This window comes from Leguminivora glycinivorella, chromosome Z (genome assembly GCF_023078275.1).
Source record: "Leguminivora glycinivorella isolate SPB_JAAS2020 chromosome Z, LegGlyc_1.1, whole genome shotgun sequence".
Lineage (NCBI taxonomy): Eukaryota > Metazoa > Arthropoda > Insecta > Lepidoptera > Tortricidae > Leguminivora > Leguminivora glycinivorella.
Window position 1 is genome coordinate 10,726,920 of NC_062998.1, and position 25,169 is coordinate 10,752,088.

General features: G+C 37.8%; 1 protein-coding gene across 2 annotated transcripts; it reads right to left on the bottom strand.

Annotated features, from left to right (window-relative positions):
- Positions 1–12,249: 12,249 nt before the first annotated feature.
- LOC125241392 lies at positions 12,250–21,847 on the bottom strand. 2 transcript variants are annotated; one of them, XM_048149855.1, is made up of 5 exons: positions 21,772–21,847; positions 17,050–17,243; positions 15,450–15,630; positions 13,334–13,508; positions 12,256–12,826 (listed from the first exon to the last, which is right to left on the bottom strand). In XM_048149855.1, exons 1-5 carry the CDS (start codon positions 21,794–21,796, stop codon positions 12,808–12,810), a joined length of 594 nt encoding a protein of 197 aa, XP_048005812.1. In that variant the 5' UTR covers positions 21,797–21,847; the 3' UTR covers positions 12,256–12,807. The 2 variants fall into 2 exon arrangements, with proteins under 2 accessions (XP_048005813.1, XP_048005812.1); XM_048149856.1 differs by lacking the exons at positions 17,050–17,243; positions 21,772–21,847 and adding an exon at positions 16,690–16,894 and having other exon boundaries at positions 12,250–12,826.
- Between the last annotated feature and the right edge of the window lie 3,322 nt (positions 21,848–25,169).

Genomic DNA, 25,169 nt, shown 5'->3' on the forward strand with positions numbered 1-25,169 from the left:
GCGACACAAAATAAAATTTTAATTAATAAATTTTGCCCCATCACAAATTGCATAACAAGCCCACGCCCACAAAGATTCGCGAGGAACCTGAAATATTTTATGTTTAGGTAAGTAGGTAAGTAGAAAAAAACTTATGCCCAGTTCAAAGGTTGGCAACAAAATTAGATTTCTTCAGGCATCCATGGGTGATGGATACGCCAACCATCAGGCTATTGATCTGCCCGTTTGCCTTCTATAACACACCAGTCTAAAAGGTAAACAAACCTACGTTTAATTTCTCCTTTCCCCTCCTAATCATTGCTAATTGCCAAATCGCATGATGCGGAGCGCGGTTTAACTATGTGAAAACGTTTCCGAAAACAAGCACGCGCACTTATGGCGTATTACTCGCTTTGAATATTAATATATCTTACTATTAACGTGCCATTTAGTGAGTTCTTCAAGCTCGGCCACACATGTGCGTTTTGAGAGCGTAGGCAGAGCGTTAGCGGAGCGTCAGCGGAGCGCAATGATAGCGGTGCGCCGGACGAACGCTGGCGTTGTGCCCAGGGGACGCCGGCGGGAACTAACGAGCGCGGATTGCGAGCGGAATGCGCGCGGATTGCGAGCGGAATGCGCGTGGATTGCGAGCGGAATGCGCGTGGATTGCGAGCGGAACGCCAGCGTTCGTCCGGCGCACCGCTATCATTACGCTCCGCTAAGGCCGTTTTCACATTATCCGATCCGATATCGGATGTAGGAAGGATGTAAAATGTAAGATTTATGCGCTTCCAGGTCTTCATTTATGTATTTATAATACATCATTATTACTAAAAATCGATATAAAACGCAAAAATTGCGGATTTAATGCCGATGGCACTCTCCTACAACAGTTTTTGTCCGAGGCACCATGGAACTGCCGATATCGGCAGGACGCTTCCGACATTTTTTGGCATGCCGGACCCCCCGCCAGTTGTCGGCCGATAATATTTGTTTGTGTGCATATATAATGTATATATACGTTTGTAGTAGTGTGCGTGACAAAAATGGCGTCTATTAAACAGCTGCTAATGATCGAAATTCAAATTAGTTGAAAATTCCCATTGAAAAAAAAAGGTTGTAATGCATCGGTCCGAATTGCGGATACTAGTTTTTTCATCTTTTAGTAGATATAGTTAAATGTAAAATTATTTATTTTGCCTGACACTCTGAGTATTTTTTATGCTCGTTATCTTAATTTTATTTACAATATAATATTTAGGATATAGTGCTTATAATTATTAAATATAAACCATTTTTTAAATATTTTTTGATACAAATCATACTTCATTGATTTGGAACAATGCGTTTTATCGGACCGACATCCGACACTATCGGAAGCGTTTATCGGATGTAGGATGTCGGTCCGACATCCGATATCGGATCGGATAATGTGAAAACGGCCTAACGCTACGCTATCAAAACGCTTTGTGTGGCGGAGGCTTTAGGCAAAATGGGATTATGACTAATTTTCATATTTCATAAAAATCAGTATAGTTTACAGTAGGACGTTTAAATATTGTCTAACTCTCTACCCTCATATTGTTGACTCGTTTCAACATACCTAGGTGCGTCTAGGGACTCTTTACTTTACAAAACTATGGAGGCAATTATAAATCCTAATAGTCATTACATGAGGGCTTTTATTACTAAAACTTGTAAGTTGCTTGAAGGTATGGCTAGTTTGTCTCTAATTATATCTTAAATCTATGGAACATGTGTGACGGTCTTTGGCTTTTGTATACAAACTAGGATTCTTGCGGACAAATTTACTGGCTTCTAGAATATATAAACTGGTCAAAGTTAAAACTTTAAGGCTTTGAAAGAGAGGTCTACATGTTTCTGTATTTTTACTATTCGTAAGGATTCTAATGCATTTTTTCTGTGCTATGAATAATTGCAATATGTCTGTGCTATTGAGAGAATGGAGAGATGACGCCCCATTGAGAGAAAACGAGATATGGAAGATAGCCATGCTGCGATATTTCCTAAAATGGTTCTTTTTGTCAGTTCCGTTTAATGCAGGTACAGTGGCATTTGTGTATCGAATAGTAGGTATTCTACCCACAATTGCATTAAATAAGATTAATGTAGTTAATGAAATTCGACATAATACATAATCTCTGACAAGTTATGCCGCGGTAATCTACAGTAGGTTCTTACGCCCTGTACACCGCGCCATGACAAAAACACCTTCCATCATTACGATTTAATGAAGAGAGAAAACCATTAGGAACTTGCCTTGATTAAATCGTCGGCGAGCAATTGTCGACTCAGATGGCGCCCTGCCTCGCTACTCACAAAATACTGGGTCATTTCACACGATCGTTCCCTTTACTGTCCCTGTCTGACCTTTACAAATATTGATATGTTGGACAAGGATATGTATACAAAGCCGACCGGCGTCTGTCGCGGCAAGGCCCTCGAATAATAGCCACAGTATGGTCTCTAATCGCACCGACACGATTCTGATTACGTGTGATTGTCATATCAATCATTTCCCCTATCAAATTATTCAGTGGCCAGTAATTCTATCGCCTTCGCCTGTCCGTGGTAATGGCCGAAGAGATGGCCCAAAACTGGCGGAGTGGTGATATTGTGATAGGTATAGATGCGTTGCGTGAAACAAGTGACTCTAAATGAAATAAATATTCGTACTTAATGTGTGGTTTGTTGACGCGTAGATATTAACACAACCTGTCTGAAATCGGGAGAGATTAAACAATTTATTCATTTACAGAAATATTAGTTTTCACCATTTCTTCTTTTAAAACACTAGGGGAACATTTTCATTGGTTTATTATTTGGGCCCGCAATGTTCAAAAGTCCACGTACCTCAGCCCTGAGTTTTCCTTTTAATACAAGAAACAGAAGGTCTACATACACCTAGATTTTCGCATCGTCCGATTCAAATTCGTACACAGTATTCCAATTTATAGAATACAGTCATATACTTTAAATCATTTTCGTTTGCTTGTATTTGAAGCCAAACTTTATATCGGCATGGTGTGTGCCGACTGCCGAGTCTACCCTTACACGGCATCGCGCGCCCAACGGAAACATTCGGTCGCACTTAGTCTCGCTTTGTTACTCGATGGATTGTAATTCATATGCTATAAGTGTGTGTAGGCACACAGTTAAAATGAAAATTAGTGAGAAAATTGCCTCCGCTGTGTGCTACATAAACCTAACTGTACCCTTTTGGTATTAAATTAGGTACCACGCTTATTTACCTGTTGGATAATTTAGAATTGATGAATGACGGTATTTTTATAATACTTAGATCGTATTATAAAAATATACAGTCAGTATATAGAAAAGCATGTCTAGTAAGCTATATTTTAGCGTCGCACCCTTTATTTCTTTTTTAAAAATTATTGGTACCTAATTAAGTTACGCATCTTTTAATTGTAATTAAAAACTTGTTTCTTATAAACCACGTAATAAGCATTGTAGCAAATAGGTGTAGGGTGTAACCTATCAAAAGATTATCTCTATGTACATACCTGAACTAATAATACCTCTGGTCGACGATAATTATAAGTATTGATATTGAAATCAATAAAAAAATATCCAGCTGCATTTAACGCTTTTCAATTGCCTCGCTTAGTGTAGGGGATGAGCAATTGAGCATACTGTTGGTGGATGATATGATTGATGAATTAAAATTAATCAGTAGGTATAATATGTGTATGTAACTAAGAAAGACACCTGCATTCAGTCTAGGTTATATTCAAAAAATCTGACATTATGGGGTCATCTACTAGGCTTTATACATACATATAAGTGATAGAAGCATCTCGAGTAGGTACCTACTTAGTTTTGAAGGTTACGCCATACCTAAGTATGAAAATTACCTTTCATAATAAATGTAACCTGCTTCGACGTTATCAGAAAAACAGCGACTTAAAGTAAAGCCCACTTGTGAATAAATAATTTATGAACAATATCAAAGTTAAGTACCTCATAACCAATTTTGCCTACGGAACGCCGGTACGAAAACACATGTACTTAATAATCTTAACAGGGCCTGTTAATCGGTTCGTTTATGGGTAATCAGTCATAGTGTTAGCCTTAGTGGGCTAAGTCACGATAGCCCTCGTGCGACCCGCGATTAGCTATGTAAATCGAACCAAATTACGTTGCCGGTTACTGAAACATGGTTGCGAAGCGCCCGATGCCGGCAGTTTAGAGGAATGCTATGTAAATGTGCCCATGTGTTAGTTGAGGGAAAAATGAAAAATGCGACGTTTATATTAACAATAACGTTTTTACGTTAGTAAGCTTGTGCAGGGTTTATTATTGGAATGAATATTCCCTTAAAACGTACCTTTCGTGTGAACGTATATCTTCGGGAGGCGAGCAACTCGAACTCTCAGTCAAGGGAAAATACCTAAGTAATTCAGTAAAACTAAGTGACAATAATTATATTCTTATGGCCGTGTTTAGTCAAAACTGGGCTCGTCATTATTAAGATTTATTCGTTGGTCAGTATTTAAACGTGGTTACAGACTCCCATTAAATTATTCACTAAATATAAGCTTAGGAAGGTGCTTATCGCTTTAGACAGGTAACCTGATTGGCCTATTATTTGCTGTTTATATTATGTACGTATGTACGTATTACTTAATTTTTATTATATTCTTCTTTCCTAATTATAGAAAATTAGTGAGATCCTTAAGAAAAAAGAATTTAAGTATAGGTGCCTAAGTAAAATCATTCCCCCAATTATTCTACTTGTAAAAAAAGCGTCAAAATGATTCAAATTAATTGCCCTAATTAAAGCAGTGCCGGTGACAGGTATCTGTTTTGTACGGTCTACGAATACTTTTGTTTTTATACGGTTACAACATTTGTTTACCCTTAAGTCGTAGCAGTAGATATAAATTTAGCTTGTAGCGATGCTATCTGTTGCGACTCACGCGTGGCCGGCGGTACAAAGCCCTCTGATAAACGGTGGTTATGTAATTAAACAGTTGTCTAATTTAATTGGCAATAGGCGAGTTTCCCACAAGTCAGAAAGTCACCCTCGCTCATTACACCGAAATATGGCGGTGTTATTATATGGCAGTAATTACAGGTGAGGCCGCGGCGCACGGTGGCGGTGCGCCGCCGGGACAGCTGCCCACAACATTGATTTATTAAACTGCAACATTCCAACATACTATGTACAGTTAATAATCTTACAATGTATCTGTATACCCCTTGCGAGACAAACGCCTTTCATAGTCGTTTATCGAATAGAATTTACCTAACTATAGGAAAAATTTTCTTTTTAGTGTTACAGGTATAATCAAGGGGTATCACATTCCTCAGTCTAAGATTTATGAAACCTTAACGCGCTCGACATCTAATCCGTATTTCATTTCGAATATAAATTTGTAATATCGATCCTATTTTTATTATGACTAGACATGAAAATGGCATAAACCGCTTTCAGATTTCAGAGAGCAACATGCAGTTTTGAACAGAAAGCTTTACTAAATCTCTTTTAGGAGATACCGGTTCGTGATGAATATCATGATAATAAGGAATCATGATACCTACCAACCCTAACCTAAAACGAGCACGGTTAACAACTTACACGCCAACGAAGAAAGATTCGGAAAAGTAAAACTGGCATTAATTTCTCATTTGGGCGCTTGAAATACGAAGTGACCCTGCGCTGCCTACTTTTAAGTAATTACAATTATTACTTTTATAAGTCGCGGTGTAATTACGTAGATTCCTCGTGTAATTGAAAAAGTTTTCCACCGGCGCGGGGAAACAGCCGAAAATTACGTTTGCTTTCATATTTCATCAGTGGCGAGATCATATCGGGTTGTTTAGCAGTTGTTATTGAACTTTAAATAATGCCCGTCGATGTGGGAATGCCGTGTTGATTCGGTGCCTAATAACTCCGATGTAACTACTTACAAAGTAATTACAGTAGGCGCTTAGTTTGATTCAGGTATGTAGGTAATGTAGGTAGGTATAGCATAACTTGTAAGCAGTGCAATAACCGCGTGTCTTTTATTCAATTAACTAACTAATAACTAATATGAATCTGCGATCCAAAGAGAATCTTGACCTCCAAAACGAGAGTACGCCAATAATCCCAAATATTTTATTCAATTAAGTTTAAGTTTATTTTTTCGTAACTTATGTAGAAGATACTAGACCAAATCTTCTAAAATGATATCACCAAATACTTAAAGCATATTAGGCATATTATAAATTATATTAAATAAATTAAATACCGACTCTTGAACTTTCTAACAAACTATCTCATCTCATGAATAAAAATACTTACTTACCAAAGTAATGAATATGTAGAAAATAATTTACTGAAAATAGGAAGAGTCACAAAGTCAGATCGGAATAGCGATTGTTCCTATAGATCAGTGTTAAGATTAGGTAACTACTGGTAGTAGGACTAGTAGGTGGATAAGTCTAGTCCAGTCAGATAAGTGTCACAGGTCTACTGGTAGGTATAATAGCGTAGATTAAGTATTGTAACCAGACATCGTAACTTTTCCAGCAATTTTGGTGCAGCATTGTCACCATAAAGGAATATATATAATTATATAGTTAATTAGAATAATTAGGATTAATAACTTAATAAATCATCTACCTACCTAGAAAACACATGTATTATGAATTCCTTTATTTCTACCATGCTGCATCGAAATTGCTGGAAAAGATGCGATGTCTGGTCCTATGTAATATATTTATTTATTTTCCTACGTTTAATATAAGTAATTATCTATAGCGCATGTCCTGCATTTGCTAGAAAGAATAATCTATGTATGTCATCAATGTCATCATCCTCCTTGCGCTATTCCGGCATTTGCCACGGCTCATGGGAGCCTGGGGTCCGCTCTGACAACTAATTCCAAGATTTGGCGTAGGCACTAGTTTTACGAAAGCGACTGCCATCTGACCTTCCAACCCGAAGGGTAACTAATAGGCCTTATTGGAATTAGTCCGGTTTCCTCACGATATTTTCCTTCACCGAAAAGCGACTGGCAAATAATCTATTCATTACAACTATTGCAGCATTCATTCAAAACAAGTAATAGCGTATTAAACAAAGAGCCCCGTCGATTAATAAGAGTCGGCACTCCAGTCGAGAGCGTTTTAACTTTTTGTAAAGTGCAACACTTTCCCAGCCCTCGCGAGTGCCCTTCAAAACGTTACTGCGATTAGAAATGAACAGCGGTGTTGCACCCTCCGCGGCACACGCCACCCGACAACGCTATACGTTCGCGTTCTGGAAGAGACTTCTTTGATGTCATTTTTATTTGGTAGTATCAAGAACGATTTAATACTGGACTGACAAAGCCCATACAAAAAAGCGTACCCCTGAAATGTATGGGCCCTTTAGGCTTAAGACTAGATGGCGCTGTTTCGCAGCCTGAAAGTGGCCAAAATCATATTTTCCCCAAATATTTTTGCGTGTTTTTATTTTTTATAAGACACAAATGACATATTTCTTTGTTGTATAATAATAAGCAATATAGTTTTAAGTATTTAGTTCATAAGTTCTCTCTTTTTCTCTCTTTTTTTAAAATGTATGTGATGCTGTATGATGGTTTCTGCAATAAACGTTTTTCTATTCTATTCTTTTCTATTTTAAAATCATGATATCACGTCAATAAACATTTTGAAAAATATAATTTTGTAGGCATCATCAGTGTAGTTATGATAATATATAATAGGTGGCGCTAAAAATCGAGGTACGATTCTTAGTATGTAGTATGTAAATCCAATATAAATAATCCTTGGTAGTATCAAAGATGATGAGGATCGTCAGTTTAGAGTTATTGTCAAAGTAAAATGTGTAATCACAGTGCATAGACTGCCACCTCTCGACACAAGCTTAAGACTTTTGAACCTCAGTTTTGACAATTTGGCCCATTTTCTTAGCTTGATATGTGTTAAAATGTCAAATATTAATATTAGCGCCATCTAGCCGAGCGTCCCCCAAAGGTGTATCACCATCTAGGTCATCATACCTTTTTCTGTATGGTTTTGAGGTACGTTTTTTTCTTAGACTTTATCTGTCTAATTATACGGAGTTATCTATGTCTTTGGTAGTATTAAATAAGTTTAAATTTCTTTAGATAGATGTCACTAGGGTTCCATTGATCCATATGGTGGTATGATTGGATGGCTAGGCGGAAATATTGACTTCAGAAATGGAATTTTTCTATTTACCATAATTTTATTTAAGAATTTGTGAGTAGATGAATTTCTGTTTCAGTCAGTACGTAGTTACGTACCTTACAATTATTTGTCCTATCCCATATGACCTTAACCCTTAAATGCATATTGTTGCCATTTGGCTACAATGTATGTATATTTTGTATATTTTGTATGTATGTATGTATATTTTGGCTAGTTTATAGCCAAAATATAAGCTGGACTTTTTTATTTATTTTTCTTAGATCCTACATCTCAATTACTAAATAAAAACATTATTTCCAACCATTTAAGAAAAAATGGCGGAAAAGTGTGAAAAAACTGGATGATGGTGATTTTTAGTACATGATTCAGGCAGATTTTTTCAGAGTTAGTAACTATTTTATGTTTAATCATTTTATCATAGGGGTTTCTCAAATAGTGTACCTTTTTAATAGTAGTAAAAGTTTTCTTATAAATTTTACTAGTAATTATATATTTATATAAGTAAGATTTAGCCTATTTTACTTGTAACACTGATTTAGTATTAAAATCGATGTTAAATATTTTTTTATTATTTTTCCTAGAGTCAGAAAACCATTGTCTATCACATTATTAATTTCTAGTTAAAAGAAAAAAATCATGCATTTAAGGGTTAATCTTTGTATCCTAAGTTCACGTTCTTATTTAACTACATAAATACTTATTTGATTCACTGGTATTGTAGCCGTTGTAGATGCTTGTCGATTCCAGAAATTCTTGGTGCGGGTGACACAATACGAACCACGCCACAAAATGGCGGATCCGTGGAATACAATAAATCAATTGGAGTGGGTGGTTGACTTTTCACTCAAATGTGTGGTTAATTGTAACCGAAAATGACTGTTGATCGAGCCACACTTAATTTGAGTGGTGCTTTAGTGTTATTTGTTGGGGTTGTGTTTTGTAGCTGGGGTGGAAAGTAATGGTTCGGCCGGTCTGATTATTTGATATTTGTATTAATTTTGTTAACCGGAACTGTGCGGCAATTAAGCATCTATTTAGATCGTTAAATGCTTTTCAATTAGAGAAACCGTTATTCTAGTTTATAGTTTGCAGATTTTTGTTTGTTTGGTGTCCCAAAAAATATTGCCTGTTATAAATTCAATCTATTCTCATATTTAAGTGTAAATACCTAAGTAAAATAAATTTTACATGTACACATTCTTACGAGACCAAATAATAAATCTTAACACGCTTTTATGCTCATTACAATATAGTCTTGTTCAGATTTTTGAGTAAAAGCTCGGCCACACATGCGCGTTTTGAGAGCGTAGGCGGAGCGCAATGATAGCGGTGCGCCGAACGAACGCTGGCGTTGCGCCCAGCAGGCGCCGCCGGCGGGAACTACCGAGTGCGGATTGCGGCGAGTGTGGCGAGGCCAAGAGCGTGTCGGGCCACGCTCAGTGTAGGGTTCCGTAGTTTTCCGTATTTTTCTCAAAAACTACTGAACCTATCAAGTTCAAAATAATTTTCCTAGAAAGTATTTATAAAGTTCTACTTTTGTGATTTTTTTCATATTTTTTAAACGTATAGTTCAAAAGTTAGAGGGGGGGGGGCGCACTTTTTTTCCTTTAGGAGCGATTATTTCCAAAAATATTAATATTATCAAAAAACGATCTTAGTAAACCCTTATTCATTTTTAAATACCTATCCAACAATATATCACACATTGGGGTTAGAATGAAAAAAAATTTCAGCCCCCACTTTACATGTAGGGGGGGGGGGGGGGGGGGGTACCCTAATAAAACATTTTTTCCATTTTTTATTTTTGCACTTTGTTGGCGTGATTCATATACATATTGGTACCAAATTTCAGCTTTCTAGTGCTAACGGTTACTGAGATTATCCGCGGACGGACGGACGGACGGACGGACGGACAGACAGACATGGCGAAACTATAAGGGTTCCTAGTTGACTACGGAACCCTAAAAATGGACATGAGCAGAGCGCGTCAACCAGTAGGTAACACATTGCTTATGTAAGCAATTCCCGAAAAGTTTGTACACTTGGATCACGATTTTGATAAAAATTGGTAGGCTGATAGAGTCCATGATGCTGAGCAAGATCCACTAGGTTTCCCAAAATGTCCTATGTAGTTTGTATGTATGAAACCTTCCTTTTTTGTTACCAGATTTCTATAGGTACATTTTCGGTAACAAAAAAGGAAAGTTTCATACAATCAACCTAGGACATTTTGGGAAACCTAGTGGATCTGCTCAGCATCATGGACTCTATCAGCCTACCAATTTTTATCCAAATCGGAGACGTGATCCAAATGTACAAACTTTTCGGGAAATGCTGACGTTATGACTTAATTGAAAACATGAGTAGCTTCGTTCTCTTCAGACATCTTTTGCCTGCGTTGTGCAATTGTTAGGTATTTGGCTAGGCTAGACCAATGCTAGTCAACGAAACCTAGGTTATCAAGTTGCTAATAGAGCACCTTTAGAGCACTGTCGATGGTAATTAGAATTATAACCTACTCGCCCATGCCTGTATTTACATCCACCGCACCCTTTCACGATAGCAAATGCAATGGGTAATTATATTACGTTTTATTTGAACGTCATCTGACTCTTAGAATATTTAATGTTAGCATTGCATTGTTTTACGAACTAAGAGCGCAGCGAGTAACTTTCAATTAGACTGCCGCTGGCCGCTGCCTAGTTAATTTATTGTTAATTGCATGTATATTCCATGTCCTTTACTCCTCGCTGATATATAGGCATTTCCGCAGTTTAAGCTTGCATTTAGCGACCAATAATTTTATGGCAATATGTGGGTTTCTATCACAGACGGGTCATTAATGGTACAAGTACAATAAGGTCTAATTCATCTACAATCCCAACAGAAATTCTTGCACATGAAGCACAAAGGCTATTATCTGGAAATAATATATCTTAAGCAAATGAAGAGTCTAACCGTTTATTTAAATATGGGCACGACCATTTAATAGATCCCATGAAAATGGTTTAACAACCTAAGTACATACAGTAGCGTTTACAATATGTATCGACATCAATAAGTCGAAAATTCTTAAAATTAGATTTATATCAAGTAAACAACTATTGGATCATCATTGCAAATATGTATTCAAATACTTACGAGTCTTAGGACCCACAGCACGTGGCCCTTGGGCAGCCACGAGAGCCTGATGCGGATTAGAAACTTAATTTACACACACCGATCGTGCATGTTACTAATATTGAACATCTTATTATTAAAACACCAAATAGCGAATCCTACTAACAATATAATACCGATGGATGGAATTATTAATCTTAGAAGTCGTTGGAATAAAAATTACACCACATCATTATTTTACTATATAAGGCCCGCAGCCGGCGTATCATGCTTCTAATTTTATCACTTATCCACGTGGATAAGACTTCTGTCACGCTTTGGCAAGTATGTCAGTGTGAGAGTGACAGATGTCTTATCCACATGGATAAGTGATAAAATTGGAAGCATGGTACGCCGCCAGCCGGCGTATCATGCTGCCAATTTTATCACTTATCCACGTGGATAAAGCATCCGTCACGCTTTAGCAAGTATGTCAGTGTGAAAGTGACAGATGTCTTATCCAAGTGGATAAGACGTCTGTCACGCTTTAGCAAGTATGTCAGTGTAAGAGTGACAGATGTCTTATCCACGTGGATAAGTGATAAAATTGGAAGCATGATACGCCGGCAGGGCTACCCTGCATAACTCGGGCACACGAATTGTTTTAAAAATGAACCTTAAGTTGCCTAAATAGTCTTTTTCATATGCACCTATATTGTAAATTTCATCGACATTGCAATAGCCGTTCTTTAAAAAAGAATGAAATAAGTATGCAAATGTGTCCGAAAAAATATGATTTGTACAGTCGCCATCAGATATATAAGAGCGCCTGAGGTACTCAAAAATATCTGAACACGCCTCTATTGCCTAGGCGTTAGAGGCGTGTTCAGATATTTTTGGGTACCTCGGGCGCTCTTATATATCTGATGGCGGCTGTACTTAGATTATTTTCCGCTACTGTACGATACGTTGTATTATTAAAACTATCTATAAAAATAACTATTTATTTCGATTTACATACATAAACATAATTCATCAGCCAGATAAGAAGGATCCCTGAAACAAAAAATCTTCTATTGGTGATTCTCGGATAAGGATTCAAGTACCTACTTAACATATAAAATGTATCCCACCAATACATTTCCATGTAAAATGTTGCCAAGATGAGACCGAGTGCGTTTTCACATGATCCGATCCGATATCGGATGTCGGAAGGATTTCAAAGATAAAAATCAAAGATTGCCGCTTAAATGTATGGGATATTGGCCCTACATCCGATATCGGATCAGGTAATGTAAATACGCACTGCGGGTCGCCTGTCAAAAAGCTATTAGATCTCATGTAGCGGCAAGCTTCTAACACAAGCCCTAACTTCACAAACTCTACCTTACTAAAAACCATTTCGTCGTATGTCGTAACTTAACATATTTCACGTAATGTCCAAGGTGCGGCGTTAGTCCACGCGGTGTGTCCTGCCAATGAGGAAGGCCACGTGGTCCAGACATATGCAACAGTAGGTACCTAGAGTTGGTTGATGGTGCACTCGCGATGTTCCCGACTTTTAGACCTTATATTTCGCCATCACCATTATTTTTATAATACTAAGAGTAAGTATTAAGACATTAACTGCGAACTCGATCGTCACCGTCGGGATGCCCATCTCGGTATTTTGCCACTATTAAGTGCCCTTCGGTATCTTAGTCCTTTGAAGTTCGCTCATCATCTCCTGTGACTCACAAAATTGCGCCTCACTGAGACGTTTTGCGCCTTTGGCTTTATGAGGAACTCCGCTTTGGACTATCGGATATACTCATATTTTTGCATTTGGATAGCGACGTAACTTTGTCGTTGGGCCGCACAACAATGTGGTTCGTCAAGGGCTAGAATCCTCCTTTTACGGCGCCCTTATGAATGTTAGTAACTTGGTATATGTTGGCAATGGAGATGGGCCGGACATTTGGCAAGGTACAAAGATAATAGGTGGACTGTTCTGGCAACCAAATGGAAAGGTCCTCTTGGAAAAAGAAACAGAGGGAAACAAAGAAAGGAGGCATCATCAGGCCAGAAGGCGTCGAGCAGCGCGCGCAGGCGATCGTCCACGCTGTGCGTGCGGCCCATCAGGAATGCCACGTGGTCCATACAGTCCAGCATGTGCAGGTAGCGGCCCTCCAGGAGCTTCAGACGCATCGGGTAACGGTGGAACTCGGCCAGGTCGAATTTGGCTGTGTATGCAAACAACCAAATTAGGTTTAGATTGTTATCTTAGAAATCCAAACTTTTATGAGATGAATGCATTTTATGTTGACCGTTTAAAACTCAGCCCTAATACCATCAGTAATATTTGCTTATTTAGATTCTTTGTTTCGGTTCCAAACTTAGAGGCTCGTTTTTAGGGTTCCGTAGTCAACTAGGAACCCTTATAGTTTCGCCATGTCTGTCCGTCCGTCCGTCCGCGGATAATCTCAGTAACCGTTAGCACTAGAAAGCTGAAATTTGGTACCAATATGTATATCAATCACGCCAACAAAGTGCAAAAATAAAAAATGGAAATTTTTTTTTATTAGGGTACCCCCCCTACATGTAAAGTGGGGGCTGATATTTTTTTTCATTCCAACCCCAACGTGTGATATATTGTTGGAAAGGTATTTAAAAAACCGGTCAAGTGCGAGTCGGACTCGCTCACCGAGGGTTCCGTACAAACTTTCAATAGTTGAATCATCAAAATGTTATTCATAGAACTCTACAGATTTGACTAAATCCCTCAAGACTCAATTTCCCACATAATAAGTAATATTTTAATATATGTACAATTTTATTGTTAGACAACGTCCAAATAAAATCAAGACTATTCGACTTCAATAGTTTACGACTTACGACATGTCGCAAGGACGCTCCTGAACCGACCTCATTATATCAGGAAAAACGCGATGTAGGAAATGAGCGTTCAACGTACAGCGACATTTATCGGCAAATTGAGTAAACTAATGCGCGCGAGCTAGTATGGAAGATGATTTTTATGGAATAATTGTTTATTGCGTGAACCGATTTTAACCATTTTGCCTCAATTTGAAAACAGGTAATTTCATTGTTATTTTGTTAAAAAATACAGGTACAATAAACACCCGCAAGGATGTTGAAATTGAAAATGTAAATCTGAAAGGTTTTTTATAAATAAAAAAAAAAGTTTTCAAGATACGTGTACGATTTTATTTTTCCTGTAAAATTCATTATAACAGCCATGTTTGGTGAAAATTTCATAAATTTAAGTTGGTAAACTTCGGAGATAAGGGGGGAGAACGGTATTTTTTTTTACATTTTCCTTCAAAAAAAATTTTTTTTCCATAACCAAAAAATTATAAAAAATAGTTTAATTATGTACAATTTGAATTCTTTCTAACGATACCCCACTTGACCTAGTTACTTGAAATTTTCAGTTTGCCCCCTTTTCATTTTGGCCATTTTCTATCATTTATATTAATTAATTAAAAAAATAATACTTTCAACTTGTAGAGGTTCACAATGTTTATAACTATTCCAAATTTCATATCGATAGCATAAGTAGTTCTCGAGATATTTAACAATGTGACAGACGGACAGACAGACGGACAGAGTCGCACCATAAGGGTTCCTGTTGTACCTTTTTGGTACGGAACCCTAAAAATGAATAAGGGTTTACTAAGATCGTTTTTTGATAATATTAATATTTTTGGAAATAATCGCTCCTAAAGGAAAAAAAAGTGCGTCCCCCCCTCTAACTTTTGAACTATATGTTTAAAAAATATGAAAAAATCACAAAAGTAGAACTTTAGTAGGAAAATGTTTTGAAATTGATAGGTTTAGTAGTTTTTGAGAAAAATACGGAAAACTACGGAACCCTACACTGAGCGTGGCCCGACACGCTCTTGGCCGGTTTTTTTTTCTTAAGACCGATTATTTGTGATTTTTAGTAGTTAATTCTAGTGGGTAGTTCCATAATATCGAAGAGTAAGGATATACCTACCGTTATTGGACGGCATCTGGAGAATCCGGTACGAGCCGTGGTCCTCCAGCCGCTCGAGGAAGTAGGTGGCCCGGCGGGTGGTGTTGGGGTTCGAGGTATTTGCATTTTGAGGGTTATGTTATGTTCCTTAAGGTCGAACAGTAGCTACCTATTAGCTACTTACCGTTATTGGCCGGCATCTGAAGAGTGCGGTACGAGCCGTGGTCCTCCAGCCGCTCGAGGAAGTAAGTGGCCCGGCGAGTGGCGTTGGACTGCGCGCAGGGTATCTGCATCTTGAGGGTTATGTTCTTCCACTCCAGGTTCTCCACGTATTGGGCGATCAGCTCTTTGAGGCCATTGCGTTCCTGGACATTTGGTACTATTTATCAAAAGATTTTAAAGATTGTTGCAAATCTTGGTGTTTTGAGTTAGTAGCTACATATTTATACTATAAATAGTTAGCATTATACTTATACATTCTATAACTAATACAAATATTTTATTATTTTCCATAGCATACACACCAAACCTACACGTGAATTCGTTATAGGTAATAAGGTCGATAAGTAGTCAATGTTCCAGGTAAACGACATTTCTATATTGCGAGTTCCGCGATAAAGAGGAAATACTTCATTTGGGAAACGTGTAAAACTGCCGTGAGACCAATGAAAAGGCAAGATTGTCCGTAATACACGTTTTCCTGCGCCGGTAGCGCGTGTGTAGATATTTATGTAATCCCTATCACACAAACATCACATTCAGTTACACACTTACACAAACAAAAATATTTGAACACACCTCTAGTACTAGTGTGTGTACAACTGAACGCGATTACTCATACGAAAATGATAGTAATGGACATAACTATACACGAAATTACGATTATTAATTTATTAGTCGGGTGATCTGGTTACGACTTAGAAATTAGTGTAATTAATTGAACGCTAGCAAAGTTACTTTACTTGTAGGTACCTAGTAGTCTAAGTGCCGACCGCGGTGTTTAACATTTATTGAGCACCCCGCGCTCATTCACTTCCCTTGTCCTTGCGAGGGCAAGGCTATCCACTAACCTCCTCTTTGACCAGTGAGAAGTTCACGCAGAGCGTGTTGTCCATGGCGTTTGTGGCCTCGGTCTTCATACGTAGCAGTTATCCAGGTGCCCAAGGCGGTCTTCAAAGCGCGCCCCTCGCCTTGGGTTGTGGCAGCTCCTGTGGTTCTTGTGAGACTTGTACAGAGAAACTAACCTCCTCATTGACGCGTGAAAAATCGACGCAGTGCGTGTTGTCCATGACGTTGGTGGCCTCGGTCTTCATACACGCAGCAGTATCCAGGTGCCCAAGGCGTATTGTTCTTCAAAGCGCGCCCCTCGCCTTGTGTCGTGGCAGCTCCTGTGGTTCTTGTGAGACTTGTACAGAGAAACTAACCTCCTCATTGACGCGTGAAAAGTCGACGCAGTGCGTGTTGTCCATGGCGTTGGTGGCCTCGGTCTTCATACACGCAGCAGTATCCAGGTGCCCAAGGCGTGTTGTTCTTCAAAGCGCGCCCCTCGCCTTGTGTCGTGGCAGCTCCTGTGGTTCTTGTGAGACTTGTACAGAGAAACTAACCTCCTCATTGACGCGTGTAAAGTCGACGCAGTGCGTGTTGTCCATGGCGTTGGTGGCCTCGGTCTTCATACACGCAGCAGTATCCAGGTGCCCAAGGCGTGTTGTTCTTCAAAGGGCGCCCCTCGCCTTGTATCGTGGCAGCTCCTGTGGTTCTTGTGAGACTTGTACAGAGAAACTAACCTCCTCATTGACGCGTGAGAAGTCGACGCAGTGCGTGTTGTCCATGGCGTTGGTGGCCTCGGTCTTCATACGCAGCAGTATCCAGGTGCCCAAGGCGTGTTGTTCTTCAAAACGCGCCCCGCGCCCTGTGTCGTGGCAGCTCCAGTGATTCTTGTGACCCTTGGGCGCGGCTACAGCCACACCTAGGGCCAACACTGAAAGAGAAAGAGAATCGAGTACATTGAGAATAATTATCAAAGTAAAAATTTGTGTCACAGTGTAGGTATAGAATGCCATCTCTCGATACAGGCTTAATAATATGGCCATTTAAAATTATCTAACAAGTGCGGTAATGTAGCGCCACATGTACCTACTGTATTTCCTTATGGTTCCTGAACCTGAACCCATCATAGAGCCCTTATATTATTTGGGTAGATAAAGTAGTGTATGCAACTATAACTACATAATTAGGCATTACAACACTCGTGTGATGCTATTACTTATGGCCGCTGCAGGACACCATCGCAAGCGCAGACTTCTGGCCGAAAGGTGTGGTTTTTCGGCGGTTCCGGGCCTGCCAAATCCCAAACGACGTAACGGAGCCACGCTGTGACGTCATCGCGCAAATCAATTGTTTAATTTTATTTTTATTAATTATATATATATTATATTTTATTAATTGTTCTGGTTTTTTTTTCTCTTTTTTGTAGATAACAAAGTTTCGTGAGCTATTGGTTATACTGTAATGTCATGTAAACATGATTTACTACGATACAGGAGGGGTCAATTCTCCATACAAGCGCTCTCGACTATATCCTCCCTGGTTTTTGAAGATAGAGCACTGATTTTTTTCATCTGTGTCGGACCGTTTTGATATTTTTGATATTCTTATTTTTAAAGACGCTAGAGATCCCATTTAAATTTTCCAAAAACGGCCTTCTTGATTATGGCGTAAAAAAGGTGTAGTACCTATTCAAAATTGGTAACAATTAGCCAAAAAACGAAACGGTCCGACACAGATAATTTCATAGTTCAGATTCTCAAATTTCGTTACGATTTATTAAGTTTTGAAGGAGGAAACAGTCGAGAGCGGAACCTCTATTTTAAATATTTTTTCGCAATATATTTTAACTGAGTTGTTCTGATCTGATTATTTTCGATAAATCTAGTTAATAACTAGTATATTTAACTAAAATTCCCAAATTGAAAGGGGGCTCATTTCCATTTTAGCTCCTGTAGCATCTTAAATGTAATCGGGACCCGATTCAGGAGTATCAGGACGCTGTTAAAATTATTCGGTTTCGCGCGCATCATGCAAGCGAAAAAGATACAAAGACACGAGCTGCAAATATATCTGCGATGCAATGGAAGAGGAAGAATTGAGATTTTAATAAAGCAATAAATGGATTTAGCTTGCGCATAAAGGTGATTTTCAAAACTCCGCTATTTTTACACTAAGTATTTCAGTGGAGTAAAATAATACGCCAATCCTATTATAATGAAAATGAAGTACAGAAAGTCAGAAATAACAAAAAGATATGGAGTTATTCATACATAGGTATAGTAGTTGAGTAAGTTCGTTTTCATATTATCCGATCCGATATCGGATGTCGGAAGGATTTCAATGGAAATGTATGGGATATCGGTCCGACATCCGATATAAATAGGATCGGATAATGTGAAAACGTTTTTTTATTAGTATTTAATTGCCTTTAGTTAGGAGCTAAATAACATAACGATAAGTAGGTAACATATCTACACATAAGTATGTTATTGTAAAATCCTGAAGTACGGTAAAACCTAGGATTTACTTACCGGTAGCATCAAAGTTTATCCATGTGGTTCAACATCGATAAACTGTACCTAAAAACCTAAAATGTTATGTAATTATTCTTCACTTCGGACTTTTACCAATATTGATTCGCTTTTTTAAATCGTTTTGCCATGCCACCGGTAAATTTTGGGTGCTATGCCCGTAGTACCTAAACGTACAATTAGAGTTTGCATTATCCGACGGGTTTTTAATATTCGAATAATTCGGATAATACAATTTTTATTATTCGAATATTCGAATAATTCGGATAATTTCGGATAATTTATTAAATGGAACAAAATTAATGTTCCAGGTGTGTATAAGCGTGGAATTAATAACGGCTGAGATAGATGAGCGCCATAATGCGAAATTTACCTACATATTTTATTTATTTTTAGTGTAAATCAGCAAACTGTAGAAATTAAAACACACCTAGCTCTCTATGACTAGAATCTTGCAATCAGATAGTGAGCTGTTGATATAAGACAGTAGTAGTGATTAGTTAGGTGTTATAGGTATAAGAAGTTTTTCTGACAACACCTTTACCTTGGAAATGGATGGTAGAGAGGATGGCTTGTGTAGAGTGGAACGTGAGACAACATCATTGGATATGATGATGGTTATAGGGCTATACAGCGTTGTCATATTATCCGATCCGATATCGGATGTAAGAAAGAGGTCAAAGGCAAAAATCAAAGATGGCGCCTCGAATGATTTCGAGAATGTATAGGAGTCGGTCCTTCGCTCGATCGGATCGGATACTCATCTTAAATCTGCGGGGGCCGCTTCCGGATACACTTCGACCCATCGGGATCTTTTGTGCAATTACCCCCTTCGATCCTAAGATCCTTCAGCTATTCAGAAGCTTCTCGACCATCTCCACGTAACGGATGATGGGGCTCATGGGTAGCTTTCTGATGTCCTTTGGTACTAGGTAGCATGCTCCAGAGTTCTTAATTCTTTGTCTGGCGATGGCGTGACATTCACACATTAGATGTCTGATGGTCTCTTTCTCTTCGCTGCACATGCGACAATCAGTGTAGTCAGCGTGTCCCATCTTGGCCAAAATTCCTTTGATCCCGTAATGGCCTGTGAACACCCCTGTTATAATTTGGAGTTGTCTTTTGCCTGGCTTTCCTAGCTTTTTGCTCCATCCAGAGTCTACCCTCCGCATAAAGAGCTTTGAATGCTTCAGACCTACCAGGGCATCCCACTCTTTTTGGTGATTAGCCTTTGTTTGGTCTTTCATAGCCGTTTTAATGGTTCCTTGTAAAAGGCCCACAAAAGGTTCCGGACCTAAGCAGTTGTCTTTAGATCTGGCCTTGGCAAGTTCATCAGCATTTTCATTGCCAATGAAGCCTTCGTGCCCCGGTACCCATACCTGTTGCACCTTGTTTTGCCTTCCAAGCTTATTAAGAGCTTGGATGCCGTTTAATATCAGTCTAGAGTAAACTCTGGGCGATGTGAAGGCTTTGAGTGCCGTCTGACTGTCGCTGAGTATATAGATATTCTTTCCTTGGGTTTGTCTAACTATATTCTTATGTACACAGGTAATTATTGCGCATTTCTCGGGCTCTCGCCTTGGAAGACAGTGGCATAATTGCCCATGCTGATACTACCACTGTAGTCACTAGTCATTTGCATTAAATGCCTACGCCCGTGCCAGATGCCATCTTGGACCGGATCAGATATTTAGTATAAAAAGTTGAAAACTCTTTTCGTAGGCTCTAAAGAAAAACGTCCTGGTTAGGGTCTTCGAACAGGAATGAGCAAAGATATAGGTACTCGTTCAAAACAGAATAACCAAAAAAAGAGAAGACCAATTAGTCGAAGACACTTCCTATCCAGGTGTGGATCATTTTAGACCTTAGTTTCAGAGTGGCTGGTACCAAAGTACCAATGGAAGGGGAGAGGTGATAAATAAGTAAGTAAGTAAATTTTTGATTGTACCACCAACATAAAATATACAAGACATCAAATTTAAAAGAATGAAGAAAGGAGGTACAAAGGCGAACTTATTTAAATATTCAAATCCAAAACGCCGCAAATTGCTCGGCAGCGATTTGATGGGTTTTACTTTCCAAGGTAATCAGTAGATCGACTAAGATTTCAAAGTATAAGTAGTAATTAGACCGATTTTTGTGTATGCGTGTAACTAAGGACTTAAAAGAAAAATACCTTATATTTCTTAGTGAAGTGGAGGGAATTCTGGCGTAAATTGCTATGGAACTGATAGCAGCTAAATTCGGAATGAGGCGCTTTTCAATTTCAAAAAAACAAGGGACCAGGAAATCTAGGTATAAATCTCCCTTATTAAGTTCGGTTTTACAGATAACTTCACTTTATCTATTAGCAGTAATAGTAGGTTGGGGTAACGTTTTCATATTAAAAAATAATAATTGAACCTTTTTCTGTTTTTAAATCATCCAATTAATAGAATATTCGATAATAACGGAGTGCGTGGAGTGAGGCATTCTGCTTACTTCTTGTCCACGCATGCTTTCTTTGTTTTGTAAATATTAGTTTGATTTTGAAGATAAATAGGTATTAACTTGTTAGCAATAAACATTATCCGTATTAAGAATTGATCGAAATTGGTTTCAGTGACGTCTATCTATTAAATATATTACTTATAAATAAAAAAATATCATTTATAGAAATTATCCGTTTATCCGGATAATTTCACTTGGATTATTCGAATATTTTCGGATAAAAATATTGGCGGATATTCGAATAATTCGGATACGTACAATATAAAACATTTTTTTTTATTTATTTAGGTAATTACAAACAAAAATCTCTAATTAATTACACAGTATCGTTAAACCAATAAGGTATGTCTCGATACCTAATACACAAACCGGTGATATCTTCTTGTTACACAAAATCAAACTATATTTAGAGAAGTTGTATAAAAAACCCATATCTACCCAAAACGGTGAGATGCGGAAACATGATGCTCACTGCTTCAGCCCAGACGAAGCAATGATGTTGACAGGACCGATCCGTGAGGAGTCACGGTATGAGCTTTCAAACATGGAGAAGGCAATTAACATTTGGAGGTATTTGATCAATATCACACTAGTCATCTTAACCGATTGGATACAGATACACTTTTTAAGATTACGATAATAATGTGATCACTTATTTTTTGGTGTCTGCTAAATTTGAAGTTAACACCTTCTTGCTGATGCACACAAAATTTCGTTGGAGTTTTTTTAAGTCCCATCATAATGATTCTACCACATAATAATTATTGGGTCTTGGGTCAATTTCTAGATCGGTCACCTAAAGCAATATTTAAGTTGCCAGATATTTATAAAGATTCAGATATATTGAAATATTTTTTTGCTAATGATCATAGAGCCCTTACCGGGAATACGAGTAGCTATCTATATCATTGCTAACCTTATTTTTGCGCGTAGTAAAAAAACCGGTCAAGTGCGAGTCGGACTCGCTCACCGTGGGTTCCGTACAAAATTTCAATGGTTGAATCATCAAAATGTTATTCATAGAAATCTACAGATTTGACTAAATCCCTCAAGACTCAATTTCCCACATAACAAGTAATATTTTAATATACAATTTTATTGTTAGACAACGTCCAAATAAAATCAAGACTATTCAACTTCAATAGTTTACGACTTACGACATGTCGCAAGGACGCTCCTGAACTGAACCGACCTCATTGTATCAGGAAAAACGCGATGTAGGAAATGAGCGTTCAACGTACAGCGACATCTATCGGCAAATTGAGTAAACTAATGCGCTCGAGCTAGTATGGAAGATGATTTTTATGGAATAATTGTTTATTGCGTGAACCGATTTTAACCATTTTGCCTCTATTTGAAAGCAGGTAATTTCATTGTTATTTTGTTAAAAAATACACGTACAATAAACACCGGCAAGGGTGTTGATATTGAAAATGTAAATCTGAAACGTTTTTTATAAATAAAAAAAAGTTTTCAAGATACGTGTACGATTTTATTTTTCCTGTAATATTCATTATAATAGCCATGTTTAATGAAAATTTCATAAATTTATGTTGGTAAACTTCGGAGATAAGGGGGGGGGGGGGGGGATATTTTTTTTTACATTTTCCTTCAAAAAACATTTTTTTCCACAACCAAAAAAAATGTTTTGATATGTACAATTTGAGCTCTTTCTTACGATAACCCACTAGACCTAGTTACTTGAAGTTTTCAGTTTGGCCATTTTCTATTATTTATATTAATTAATTAAAAAAAATACTTTCAACTTGTAGAGGTTTACAATGTTTATAACTATTCCAAATTTCATATCGATAGCATAAGTAGTTCTCGAGATATTTAACAATGTGACAGACAGACAGACAGACGGACAGAGTCGCACCATAAGGGTTCCTGTTGTAACTTTTTGGTGCGGATCCCTAAAAATGACTGATAAGTGATTCCTGAACTTGGACTTGTACACATCACCCGTTCTCTAATTACGTTTGTATCCGTGCTAGTACGTATCGGTATCTAAACCGGCGTTTACTTCAAAGAAACAAACCTAGTCGCGATAAGTTATTAAATGTTTAGGCTGCGTAGCGAGTAGCGATTAACAGGTTTGGTTAATTGCAAACATAAAGTTAATGTAGCGAAATAATACAAGACTAACTACTTATGCGCATTTATCTTCCTTAATCTGACACTTAAAATTTCATAACTTTAAGATCTGAGATGATAGAAATATCCTTGTACAAAGGAGTTTATTTATAAATAATATTTTTTTAGGCCTTTTTTACACAGAATGCCAAAGTCCTACAGTAAACTGAAGAAAGCTTGTGTTGTGAGTATTACTCAGACAACGATATCATTTATCGTTTGCTATAGACATTTTGTGTAATTTTCTTCCCAAAGGCTTTTTAAGTTCACCATCTGTGGTATCAGATGGACCTTTTAAATTTTAGGTAGGTAATTAAACCTTATCATAATTTTTATTTTTAATATTTTTTAATTTTTATTGACGATTTTTTAATGTTTAAATTCTGTGCTTTTATTGTAGTGTATGGGTCATTTGCCTGAAATAAAATTTTTGAATTGAATTTGAATTAAATAATACATTCGTCTATTTTTTTTCAGTTGCCAGCTCTGCAAAGAGTAGCTCGTTGTACCGCGTTGGCGAAGATGTCGAGCAAACTGGATAAACTGCCACATCCCGTCCTCAGCACAGACGGTTTAATTCCTGATGACTACTCATCTCACTGCAGGAATAATCTTACATGACAAAACAACTGATTGATCCGCGGTTGAGGCTGTACAGTCAGACCAAGGTAAGTTGGCAACAATTTTGTTAGCCGTCATAATTTACTTCAACGTCATAATTTCGTAGAAGTATGATGTAAATAAAAAATAAATAAATATTGGGGACACCTTACATAGATCAACTTAGTCCCAAACTAAGCATAGCTTGTACTATGGGTGCTAAGCGACGATATACATACTTAAATAGATAAATACATACTTATATACATAGAAAACATCCATGACTCAGGATCAAATATCTGTGCTCATCACACAAATAAATGCCCTTACCGGGATACCGGGAACCCAGGACCGCGGCTTAGCAGGCAGGGTCACTACCGACTGAGCCAGACCGGTCGTCAAACAAACAACAACAAAGAATAACATAACAAGAAAACACTAAGAATAACATTAAGAATAACATTTCCACCTGCGGGGCGGTCAAAATGCTGTCAATTTAGGTTGGTACTAGCTTTTGTCCGCGGCTTCACTCGCGTTAGAAAGAGACAAAAAGTAGCCTATGTCACTCTCCATCCCTTCAACTATCTCCACTTAAAAAATCACGTCAATCCGTCCATCCATTTTGCCGTGAAAGACGGACAAACAAACAGACACACACATTCCCATTTATAATATTAGTATTAGTATGGATTAGGTACATTGACACAGTGTACTTAGCATAGATGCATCAGATGGTTTAATTAATTCCTGGTGACTGCTCACTGCAACAAGTACTTTTACATGACATAAGTATTAACAACTGATTGATCCGCGGTTAAGAATGTATCTTAGTCAGCCAAGCTTAGTAAGCCTATTAAAAGGCAATTTTACTTGCAGTCTTAAATCTAAGCCTAAAATGATGATAGCAGATCTACGAAACAGTAGGTTGGTAGGTAATTATCCTAGTAAAAGCAAAATTAATTAATAATGATCCTCACCGTCTAAATTTAATTATTTGAAGTAAAACCAAGGACCCTATAATACGGGACAAACACAGCTCACACATCCCATACAAAAAAGCGTATACCTGAAACGTATGGGCCTTTTAGGCTTATTTTATT